Genomic DNA, 12,190 nt, shown 5'->3' with positions numbered 1-12,190 from the left:
TTTAAACTCAAGCCCACAGATGTAGAATTCATTGTTAGTCTGAGCCACTTTTTAAGTATGTAACTAGTTTTCTTCACAAGTGTTGGCCACCAGTGAAGCATAGTGTGTGATGTTAGCAAGACAAAGGCACAGGAACCACACCCATCATCAGACCTATCTTCAGACAAAAGTGTTCTGTGTGATGTGAAGTCAGTAGCTGTAGAAAGACATTTATGTTGTAATACTTTTTAATTTGGATTAGTTTCAAACATAAGGGTCAAGGGGCTTACTATTGAGAAGTAAATTAGAAACTGCTTGGGAATCTTGGTAACTTAATGAGCTTTTATGAGGTGTCAAAGGTAGAAACCAGTACAATATAATGAACTGGTTTTCTGCAAGGTCCATCATAACCAGCTCTGGAACAGTCCCCAGTTCTGACAGTTTACTCACACTGCTTGTGAAGGACATTGAAATCCTAGATCGTGAAATAATGTGATGTGCTGTGGAGTCTGGCAGTGTCCGAGCACAAGTGGCGGAACAGCTATGGTGATGAGTCTCCAGTTATCATTCCAGTGGCTGACACTTAAACAACTTTCCCCAGTCAGCCTCCCCAATATAGGAATTTTATTGGGCAGCTTGGAATCTGCTGCTTAAAAACTGCAACTTGAGCTTCCACACTTCGAGCATACTTTTAACCCAGGAGGCAGAAGTATTTTTTAGTTTAGGAAACTGTCCATATATGTGTTGGTGTAGGTGGTGAGACTGTAAGGAGAAAAGCGAAAGTTGGAGCTGATGGAGGTCCGAGCCCTTGATGGATGAGACAAATAAAGTCTTTGAAGTTTAGACTTTCTTGTTAATGGTCTTCATTTGATAATATCATTTAATAATGATGATAACGTATTTTTCATTAAATTTTCTATGGGGAAATGTCAGGAAAGTCTTGCCTTATGACTCGGCTGGGGTTGGGGGAGTGCATTCCTCAGGTCTCCACTGGGGCTCCCCCTGCCTGGCTCCCTGCAAGCAACTGCTTGCCTAGTGTCAGGTGTTGAGGCTGGAGACTGCAGCAGGTGGAAAGCAGACCCCTTCTGGATCACCTTCAGGTAGGGCAGCAGGGGATGGACACAGTCTAGTCTGCCACACGGTCAGCAGGAATCCCCTGGGCTTGGTCTTAAGTTTCTGCAGGAAAGGAAGCCTGTGGTGGGAGCGGTGGCAGCAGGCCAGGGATCCACGCTTCAGGCCCACGGTCAGCCTAGCCTGCCACAGAGAAAGATGCGGTGTAGTTTTCATCGCACCCTTCTGCCACTGTGGTCCACTGGGTACCAGAACTGTGAGCCCCCACCCTGGACATCCTGTCCCCACCCCTATGTCTCCATCCCTTGGGTTGGGAGCACTTAACAATCAGCTCATCCAGGTAATCACTGCACTTCCGTCAGCCCCACCCCAGGCACTGATAGGAGAGCTCAGCTGAGCTGGGGGCGCCTTCCCTGAGCTCAACAGCCTCCTCTTTCCCTCACCCCAGTGGTGGTCTCATCTTCCTCGAGGTATTCCTCAGGGATGTCACCAGCCTCAACAGCTCCATCCTGCTGGGCCTGGCTTCTGGCCAGCAACTTCAGCACAAGCAGCCAGGCTTCCAGCTACCTTCCTGAGGGCAAAGCTTGAGGAAGGAAGGAAGGAGGAGCAGGCACTTGCGCAGGTTGCTAACCCAAATCCTACAGCACCCCCAGGGAAAAGGCTGATGACCTTCTCGGGCCAGGTGGCTGAACTTTCGGCTCCCTGACCCCTTTGTCAGCAGGCCTGGGAAATGAGCAAGGCTCAGTGAGAGGACCCTCTACCCCTATTCCCCTGCCCCATTGCCCTTCTCATGGAAGAAGCTAAGAGGTTCTGCTGTCATCTCAGCTTCAGTGAGAAGCAAGCGGAGGGGCTTAAGTGAGGCTGCTGGAGGGGCTCTAAGGCCACGTGTAACCTGGAAAAGAGCACAGAAGGGTGTGGTTGGGCAGTCAGAGTCTGGGGTCCTCTCTCTGGAAGCTTCCAGCTCCCTTTCAGGAAGCTGTGGTTCTCGGACTAGACAGTGGAAGGGAGAGTGGGCTGAATGGGAAAAAGGCCATCTTGGGACTCATCGGTACCAGCGACAAGAAGGCCTCTGGGAAAGGGAGGCTGGTGGGCTGCAGGCTTAGGACGAGCTGCCTTTCGCTGAGGGGTGTGTGAGGGACTGCACACGTCCCCACGGAGGTGCTCAGTCTCCATTAACCTCCACTCCCTTCCCATGCCCTCTGTTGGACATACTGGGCCCCGGGACCTTTCCTATAAGCTCTTCACTGCCTAGCACTGAGTCAAGGGGACAGGATAGGGTTGGGTCCAAGGCCCAGGCATCATGTAGTTGAGGATCCTGCTGCAGCCTAAGGGCTTCTCCCTCCCCAGTGCCCTGCCTTTGGCCAGTCTCCTGCCCATCCCCAGTGACCTGGAGGCCTGGGCCAGCTGCAGTGCCTAGTGTGAGATGCAGGAATAGAGCCGCAGCTGCATTCCTGAGTCTGGATTTGCTCCCTGCCTGGCCATCAACAGGGTGGTGGTCAGCCTACAGGGCAGGAACTTCAGGGACACAGTGGGGGTACCAAATAAAGACAAGGCCTACAGCTGGCCCCTCTTAGCAGGGACAAGAAGCTCCTGGCGCTCCGAAGGCAGGGCCTCAGTCTACCTCTGGAGTTGTGCCTGGCCCACAGCAGAGACTCCAGGCGTGTTTGCTGGCCAACCCAAATGGCCCTGGCAGCCCCACAGCACAGCTGGCTGGATCTGCTCCCAGCACAAGTGGCAAAGAGTCAGTCAGGTTCCCAAGAGCATTGGTTACTAGCCTGGCTTCCAAATTGGGAGCATTCCAGGTAGGAACTGGGGCTCCAGGGGTCTAGGAGAGCAGCTGCCCCTCCTGTTCCCTACTCAGAGGCTGAGCTTTGGATCTTAATACTTTAGTAAGCCGAGGCTGGCAGACTAGAGGCTGAAGCAGGTCAGGGTGCTCCTCGGGTGGTTGCTAAGAGAACAGGCTCAGGGTTAGACAAACCCAGGTTCAAGGCCCAGCTGTCCTACTTGGATGAGTTCCCTAAACCATCTGTGCTGCTTTTCCTCATCTGTAAAATGGGAATAAAACCAGTACCTACCCGATAGGCTTATAAGGATTTAATGAAACAATCTGTGCAATGTCTGGTGCCTTTAAAAATATTTGACAACAGAAGTGAAGAGCAGTGACCAATCAGAATAGGCACTGATAGTAAGCAGGCAGTACTGCCCTACGGGCCGCATCTCAGCTCTGATCCCAGGGCTGCCCACAACCTCAATACTAGTATTATCAGTATTACAGAAGCTATTATCAGCAATGTTACAGAAAGGCCAAGAGGGCCCAAATCAGGAGATAGGCTAACTCTCTGGGACAACAAAAAGATCCTCTCAGGATGCGGGAGAGGTTGGGCCATCTGCTGAGAGCAATCATTGTCAGACACTGTGTCTGTAGATATTAGCCTGGGAGGTGTGGGACCAAGTCCATCTGCAGTGGAGGTGCCAGAGCTGCGTGAAGCACACAGACCTTCATCCTGTGAAGAAAGCCCGGGTCTAGCAGGGACAGCCCAAGGGCTAAGAACTGGGCAGGGAGACAGCTGTGGAGTCTGGAAGAGAAGAGGCGCCTCTGGAACACCTGTCCTCAGTGGTGGGCCAGGTCTTGCCATGGCCTGGACAAACATGCCTTCGTGACTTCTAGGCTTGCCTGGGTCACCGGGCACTCAGCTGGCACAGGTAGTATTCTTGCCACTGGACATTTATCCCTGGGGGTGGATATTACCGGGAATTCTATCATGACAACTCAGTCCTGTGTGAGACTTGGCTCTGGCTACTCTGATACAAGTATTTTGGGCAGCAAAGCAGAGGACAGACCTTGGGTGGCAGTGTCCCCTTTAAGGTGCCACCTTCCCCCTAATCTTGTGACATCTGGCCAGGAAATGGGAGGCAGGGTCAAAAGTCACAGACAGACTTCCTTTCCAACAAATTTCATGTAACATGCTAAATGAGATTCAAACACTGAGAGTAAACAGGTCTCCCAAGTGCAATCAATGTTTCAGAGTCCGGGTGAACGAACAGGAGCATTTGTTCTTGGGTCAAATTAAGTTTCTCAGAGAACAACGGAAACAATACAAAGCATAAAGACAGGTCAAAGGGATGGTCAAAACCAGTATTTTCAATCAAAATAAAACAATGGAAATAAAACACAAGGGCGTGGGCTGCCCAGTGGTCAGAATTCCTCCTCTTTAATCTTATTCTGAAAGCTCTTTACTATTACACTATCATAGCATTTATCTCAGTCGGGGATGGGGAGTCAGATCATGACTGCCTCCCAATCAAAGCTTGAAAGCCCGAGGCTTTTCTCTGGCCAGTTGCCTGCAGGAGAGTCCGGTAATGTTTGTTGTATTAATGAATGATTGATAGTAATAGCAAATATTTATTCTGTGCTTACTGAGTGCCAGGGCTGGGCTGAGCACTCTGAAGATTACCTCATTTGGTTCCTTTTATAATAGTCTGTTGGGAAGGAAACACTAGCCTCATTTTACAGATGAGAAACTGAGGCACAGAGAGGTCTAATCATCTGACTGAGCTCACACAATAGTAGGGGCAGAGATTTGGGCTCAGGGCTGCTGGACACCAAGGCTGAGGAGGGTAAAGGATTCTCAGAGCAAGGGATGCTTCCCACATCACTACCTCATGGGGAGGCATGGTTTGTGAGTTTAATTCCATTTCAGCCAGCCCCAAGGGCCGCTCATTGTTTTGTCCTGAGGAATGCTCAAAAGGAGCAGGGGGGGAGGGTACAGCTCAGTGGTAGAGTGCATGCCTAGCAAGCACAAGGTCCTCAATTCAATCCCCAATATCTCCATCAAAAATAAATAAGCCTAATTGTCTCCCCTCCAAGAAAAAATTAAAAAAAAAAAAAGAAAAAGATCAAAAGGAGCAGTCCATCAATGAAATCTGGAATTGTTTTCATTCCCAGTTTAAAAAAAAAAAAAAAAGCTTATTGAGACATAATACACATACCACACAATTCACCCATTTAAAGTGTACAATTCAGTGGTTTTAGTATATTCACATATATGTTTATTTAGAATATTTTCATCACCACAAAGAGAACTTGGTACTCAGCTATCATTTCCCTCAGTCCCAAGTAACCACTAATCTACTTTCTGTCTGTATAGATTTGCCTATTGTGGACATTTCATATGGATGGAATCATACAATTTGTAGTCTTTTGTAACTGCCTTCTTTCATTTACCGTAATGTTTTCAAGGCTCATCCATGTTGTAGCAGGTATCACTATCATTCTCTTTATGGCTGAATAATATTCCACTGTATAAGCCACATTTTGTTTGTCCATTTATCCCTTTGGGTTGTTTCCACCTTTTGGCTAATGCAAATAGTGCTGCTATGAATATTAATATACAAGTTTTTGTGTGGACATATCTTTTCAATTCTCGTGAGTGTATATTTAGAGTGAAATTGCTGGATCCTATGATAACTCTATGGTTAGCATTTTGTGGAACTGCTTAATTGTTTTACATTCCCACCAGAAGTAGATGAGGGTTCTGACTTCATTGCATCTTCACCAACACTTGTTATTTTCTGTTTTGGTTTTTTTTGAACCATCCCAGTGGGTGTGAAGTAGTATCTCACTGTGATTTTGATTTGCATACTGCTAATGACTAATGATGCTGAGCATCTTTTCATGTGCTTATTGGCAATTTGTACATCTTCTTTGGAAAAAAAGTCTGTTCAAATCTTTTGCCTATTTTTTTTCAAGCTTTTAAACCTTTTCTTTATTGATCCCCAGTCCTCAGACTTAGTCTCTCTCTTTTTTTTTTTTTTTGCCCATTTAAAATTTTTTTTTTTACTGTTGGGTTGTAAGAGTTCTTCATACATCCTTGACACAAGTTCCTTAAATATATGATTTTGCAAATATTTTCTTCCATTCTGTGGCTTGTCTTTTCACCTTGATGGTGTCCTTAGGTGCACAAAAGTATTTTATTTTGATGAAGTACAAGGTCACAGAGGCACACCCCTATGTTTACTTCTAGGAGTTTTCAGAGGTAACTTGATTGCAGTTCTCCACTCTTGGGGCAAACCCCTGAGCAGACCTCAAGCTACAGCTGTGGCCACAAACCTCGACAAAGCCTTCACTCTAAATCCCAGATAGTCTGCTTACATTTCAGCCTTTCTGCTCCAAGGTTTCATATGGGGTGACCAACTGTGAACAGGAATCCAGGCAGGAGTTGAAGGTTTAGGATGCAGGCTGGTGAGAGAGGAAGTGGCTGGTGTCAGACTCTGGACACCAGAATCTGGGACAAAGGCTCTGGGCTGAGAAGGCACCTTGGCAGCTGCAGGAGATCCTCCCAGGAGGGGCTGGACCCACTGCTGTCCATTGTCACCCTCCTTCACTTCATTGCCAGGATCTGGGACAGTGGGTCCACTCTAGAAAAGCCTAAGGAAAGTGACTCCTTGGTCACCACCAAACTTGGTTTTCCTTATCTCTATTTATACTGAGTGCCAGGTCACCCACTGAGAGATCCAAGATCAGGGGCTGGTGATCTCTGATCATACAGGACTTCAGGACACAGGAGATCCCTTTGGGAAACCCAGGTGTGCTGGATGCCCGCTCTACTGCTCTGGCTGTGAGTAGATGGCTGGGTTGGTGGGTGTGGGCACAGAGAGGGGCATGAGGGTCAAGGAAGGCAGCAGATCTTACAGTCCGGGCCAATACCACGCAGGGACACACAGCCCGGTGGGCGCCCAGCCGTCTTTCCCAAAGCCCGCCGGAGCCCGCCCCGCGCGCGCAGCTCGGGGATTGGGCCGAGAGCGTCGTCCGGGGCGGGGCCAGCGCGGCCGGGGCGGGGGCTGCGCGTGCAGCTATGTGAGCCGACGCCGCGCGGCCCCGCCCCCAGCATCCCGCGCCGACCCGTCTGCGCCCGGCGGAGCCGCAGGGTGAGCGTCATGGCCGCTTCGGAACAGCCCCGGGCTGAGGAGCTGCTGGCCAAGGCTCGAAGAGCCTTCCTGGAGGAGTTCGGGGCCGAGCCCAAGCTGGCCGTGTCGGCACCGGGCCGCGTCAACCTCATCGGGGAGCACACGGACTACAACCAGGGCCTGGTGCTGCCCATGGTGAGGGGCTGGGCGGGAGGCGCCATCTCCCCGCGTGCACTGTTGGGCGGGCCGCGCCGAACTTTTACCCTCGCTGGGCTTGGGGGCGAGCACGTGGGAGAGACCCTAGGACTGGGCATTTCCCACGTTGGAAGGGAGGACTCCGGGAATCCGCGAGGAAGTAGGCTGTGGACCCCTGAACCTTGCCATTGCCCTGCGAGTCACCTCAGATTGTGGAGGAATGCGGAAGGTGGCCCAAACGTAGACCGGGGCGAAGTAGCCCTAAGCCTCCTGGTCCAGCCCTTTTAAATTTCCAGAGGAGGGGATTAAGGCTCAGAGAGGGCTAGTGATCTGTTCAGGGTCACACAGCTGGTTCTCTGTGTGGCTCCCTCAGCCTGAGGCTCTTTCCATCCAACCTTGAAGCTTGGCTTGCGAGTGAATACGGTCCCTCTGAGGTCACACCGTAATGAGAAGGCATCAGACGAGCTCCTTTGATTCTGTTTTCCTACTGAGCCCTCTCTCCCCCTCGCCCCACAGTCGGGAGCTCGTGGTCAGGGCAGAGTCCAAATCTGCACTCCTGCTGCACTAGCCCTGCCCCTGAAGACCCGTGGGGGCAGGACCCAAAGCCCTTAAGGCCAGATGAGCCCTGAGGCTCTTCCCTGAGACACTCCCCATTTCCTGGAGGCTACCTCCTTGTCTCTGAGGCCTGCCATCCCTCAGAACCTTGGTATTGGAAGTTTTGCAGACTTTATGTTTCTCCTGCCAGGCTCTGGAGCTTGTGACCGTGCTGGTGGGCAGCCCCCGGGCGGATGGGCTTGTCTCCCTCCTTACCACCTCTGAGGATGCCGATGAGCCTCGGCGGTTGCAGTTTCCACTGCCCACAACCCAGCGGCCACTGGAGCCAGGGACCCCCCACTGGGTCAACTATGTCAAGGGGGTGATTCAGCACTACCCAGGTATGGGGCCCAGGCCTGGGTCAAGTTCGCCCTAGTACCAGGAGTACCAGGCTTTCTCAGCCACAAAGCTCATTAGCTCATCTGATCCACTGTAGGGTAGCCATGCAGGGTGGAGCATCCTTGTTCTACAGGTGAGAAAACTGATGCCCCGAGAGGTTCTAGAACCTTCCTTGGGTTGCCCATTACATGATTGGAGGAGCCGGGATTTGAGCCCCAGCCTGCTGACCCCCAGGGCCCTAAACCAGGAGGACAGCTAGGAGACTGTGTCCCAGGAATCTTGGTAGGAGGATGGAGGGCGGTAGACCCCTTGACCTAGTAGGTTGGTGGCCTCTGACAATTGAAACTCCTGTGCAAGGAGCTGCCAGGCAGCTGTCTCCCTTCATAGCAGAACACATACCCTTCCTGCGCTCATGCTCCCAGATGATCCATCTTACCATCATTCTTTCCCCTGCAGCTGCCCCCCTCCCTGGCTTCAGTGCAGTGGTGGTCAGCTCAGTGCCCCTGGGGGGTGGGCTGTCCAGCTCAGCATCCCTGGAAGTGGCCACGTATACCTTCCTGCAGCAGCTCTGCCCAGGTACCTCCTAGACCCTGGCCCCTAACCCAGCCCTCCTTCCCTGAGGTCTCTTTGTGATCAGAGCTTCCTCCCTCTACTGTGGCTTCCGGGGGTGGGTGGGGAATCTCCCTGGAGGGTCGTTGGAGCTAATGCTGCTCCCACCAGCCTACCCCTACTGCCCCATCTTGGGCCCTAGCCTCCCACCTCACCCTGTGCTGCAGACTCGGGGGCAATAGCTGCCCGGGCCCAGGTGTGTCAGCGGGCCGAGCACAGCTTCGCAGGGGTGCCCTGTGGCATCATGGACCAGCTCATCGCACTGCTGGGGCAGAAAGGCCACGCGCTGCTCATTGACTGCAGGTCAGGGGTTCCCTTCGTATCCTCCCACCTTGGAATCAGGAGCTCCTGGCTGAAGCATGCCCCCTGCCTGGCGCGGCAAGCAGGTGCTTAGCCTTGTCATCTCCCCCATCTCCATCCCAGGTCCCTGGAGACAAGCCTGGTGCCGCTGTCGGACCCCAAGCTGGCTGTGCTCATCACCAACTCCAATGTCCGCCACTCACTGGGCTCCAGTGAATACCCACTGCGGCGACGCCAGTGTGAGGAAGTGGCCCGGGCGCTGGGCAAGGAGAGCCTTCGGGAGGTGCAGCTGGAGGAGCTGGAGGGTGAGAGCTGGCTGAGTGCGTGCTGTCCAGGAGATGGCTGGGCACCCCACGGGGGCTGCCGGGGCCTTGGTGTGGCTTCAACCCTGCTGTACACCCCTCACCTCCAGGGACCTCTGCCAGGCTTTGCCTGCTCCCCCTGACTCTGCTACTCCAGAGCTGCTTGAAGTCTCAATATCGCTTTTTCTAATATGAGAATTAAGTTTCCACCGTGGACAATCTAGAAAAGTACAAAAAGGAAAATAACAAACTCTAAGAGCACTCCCCAGAGGTAGCCACTGCCAGCATTGTAGCTTATGTCCTTCCATGTTTTTCTACGTCTGTGTTTTCAAAGTTGAGTATATACAATTTTGTCACCTGCCCTTTTCTTAACATTATCTCAGAACCTTTCCTGTGCCATGTCATCATGCCTTTCCTATGCCTGTCATCAGCATGACTTTTTTTGTTAAGCAGCAAAAATTAGTTTTTTCACAGTTCTGGAGACTGGCTTCTTAAAGCTACGTAGCATTTCAGCAAACACATGCACTGTGATTTACTTAACCATTTTTGATAATCACACCTAACACTGTGATGAATTTTTTTGTTTTCTCTCTTTTTTTATTGTGATGGGTGTTTTTATACATGTCTTTCTCTGCATTTTCTTAGGAGTAGAAGCACAGAGTTAAAAGATAACATGTATTTTGAAGTATCTTGATACACATGGCCTGGAAGGTAGTTTAACAGTTTAAAGGTCATATAAATATCAACTCATTTAATTCTCTTATAACTCTGTAGAGCAGATATTATTATTACTATTCCCATTTTCTTGATGGGGAATGTCCAGTAAGTGGCAGTGCTGAGACTTGAACACAGGCAGAGGAGTACTCTTAACTGTGGGGCTGCGCTGCTGCAGCCGTGCCCTCCCGGGCAGTGTGCAGGTGCCCATTTCAGGGACTGTCTTGTCCTTTTTGGTGAACCATCACCTTCAGACCTGCCCTGTGCAGGTGACCTTGGCTGAGGTTTTCACACTTGAGCACTTTTGCTGTCCCTCCTCCCCACCTCAGTCCTTCTGTCCCACTCCTGGGGGCCTCCCTGTACCTCAGGGACTCTTGACTTCTAGTCCTGCTCTAGCCACCCCCACCCACTCTCCCGCACTTTCCTTCCTGTTCTCTGCCTGGCTCCTCCCCTTCTGCTTTGAAACAGGCCTGGTTTTCTTACCTCCTAAAATGGAGTCTCCTTCCCATTGCCAACCCTCTTGGAATAATCCCTAATGCTCATGGCTCCCAGTTTCTCATCTCTACTCATATCTTTTTTTTTATTCGCAATACTAAGAGTTGAACCCAGGACCTCATTCATGCTAAGCATCCGCTCTGCCACTCAGCTATACCCTCCCCCTACTCATTTCTTAACCCTCTGAATCTGCCTGCCCATCTACTATGACAGCTCTCCCAGGGGTTCCCCACGGAACCCTCCCCTCCCCCTTGTTCATCATCCTGTTTCTCGGCCCTTGCCTGCCCCAGGCTGTCCCCAGTGCTTAGTGCCGACCGCCACTACCCCACTGAGTTCTCAGACGGGAGCCTGTAGCCCCCTATTTCCTGGAGCCTTCTCCTGACCCCCGATGGACCTCGGCACCCTTCTTCCCCTTGTCTGTTACTTCCTCACCCTTGTCACTCCTGTTGAAACTTCAGAGTCACCTGAGTTCTCTGTTCCATTTCCTACCCTTGCCTCTGGTCTCTTTCCCCTCCTTTCATTCCTCCCCCATCAGGCCCCTCGTGGGCTCTGACTGTTTAGTAGCCGCCGGCTGGGCTCCTGGCACCCGCTTCTCCCAGCATGGCCTGCTGCTCAAGGCAGTCACTTGTCAGCTAGAGCTCAGCTCCGTCCCTCCCCTGCTCCCATACCTCTCTGGCACCCGGCATTAAGTTTCAAAGTCCCTGGGGCTCAGGGCTGTCGTTAGTGACTCAGCTTGCTCTTGCTCTGCCCTCTTCAGCGTTAGCCGGTGGGATAGCCCACTGGGTCCCTGGCATGCCCTGGACACACCTGGGGTGGAGCCCTGGCCCTCAGAGGCTCCACTGTTACTCCAGCATAAACCCCAGCAGAACTTTTCTTCCCTCCTGTGCTGTCTTGGCCTCTTGAAGACAGCATTGTGTCCCACTCAGTGGATCTCCTGACCCCTTTTCCCCCTCAGCTGGCAGAGAGCTGATGAGCAAGGAGGCCTTCCGGCGGGCACGGCACGTGGTGGGTGAGATCCAGCGCACGGCCCAGGCAGCGGCCGCCCTGAGCCGTGGGGACTACAGGGCCTTCGGCCGCCTCATGGTGGAGAGTCACCACTCGCTCAGGTGAGACCCCCTCCTCCGGTGTGCCCAGCACAAGCTGTGTCCCCTGTGCTGGATGGGGCCGGTTCAAGGCCCCCAACTTCCTCTGCAGGGACGACTATGAGGTGAGCTGCTCTGAGCTGGATCAGCTGGTAGAGGCTGCGCTGTCTGCACCCGGGGTTTATGGCAGCCGCATGACGGGTGGTGGCTTCGGTGGCTGCACGGTGACCCTGCTGGAGGCCTCTGCTGCTTCCGCGGTGATGCGGCACATCCAGGTGGGCAGGTGCCGGAGGTGGGGGTTGTGGGGGAGAGATGGGTTCCTAGGACCCTGCTGTGCTTGGATCCCACCCCATCCCTCCCTCCTTCCCACAGGAGCAGTACAGCGGTACTGCCACCTTCTACCTCTCCCAGGCTGCTGATGGCGCCAAGGCTCTGCGCTTGTGAGGCCCTTGCCCAGGACAGCACACAGCAGGCCTGCCCTTCAGTCTGGGTGTTCAATAAACTTGTACCTCTGACTATGATACCTGCCTGCCTCTGGAGGTGGGTGTGTGCTGGCATCAGAAGTGGGTGTCAGAACTGCTCCTCTGCTCTGGGTGGGCCCCA

The 12,190-nt window shown here is 52.5% G+C and overlaps 1 protein-coding gene across 1 annotated transcript; it reads left to right on the top strand.

Moving 5' to 3' along the window:
- The first annotated feature begins 6,919 nt into the window (after nt 1-6,919).
- GALK1 (galactokinase 1) lies at nt 6,920-12,108 on the top strand. The gene is made up of 8 exons (XM_010950754.3): nt 6,920-7,152; nt 7,898-8,087; nt 8,542-8,661; nt 8,862-8,997; nt 9,118-9,299; nt 11,461-11,611; nt 11,700-11,862; nt 11,960-12,108. Exons 1-8 carry the CDS (start codon nt 6,988-6,990, stop codon nt 12,029-12,031), a joined length of 1,179 nt encoding a protein of 392 aa, XP_010949056.2. The 5' UTR covers nt 6,920-6,987; the 3' UTR covers nt 12,032-12,108.
- The last annotated feature ends 82 nt before the right edge of the window (nt 12,109-12,190 follow it).

This window comes from Camelus bactrianus, chromosome 16 (genome assembly GCF_048773025.1).
Source record: "Camelus bactrianus isolate YW-2024 breed Bactrian camel chromosome 16, ASM4877302v1, whole genome shotgun sequence".
In the NCBI taxonomy this organism is placed as follows: Eukaryota; Metazoa; Chordata; class Mammalia; order Artiodactyla; family Camelidae; genus Camelus; species Camelus bactrianus.
The sequence above is the reverse complement of the archived record's forward strand: the minus strand, read 5'-3'. Positions and strand labels throughout refer to the sequence as shown.

Coding starts and splice junctions, on each gene's coding strand:
- GALK1 (XM_010950754.3), top strand. CDS start 6,988: ATGGCCGCTTCGGAACAGCCCCGGGCTGAGGAGCTGCTGGCCAAGGCT. Junction 8,998..9,117: donor GCGCTGCTCATTGACTGCAG/GTCAGGGGTTCC, acceptor TCTCCATCCCAG/GTCCCTGGAGACAAGCCTGG. Junction 9,300..11,460: donor GCAGCTGGAGGAGCTGGAGG/GTGAGAGCTGGC, acceptor TTTCCCCCTCAG/CTGGCAGAGAGCTGATGAGC.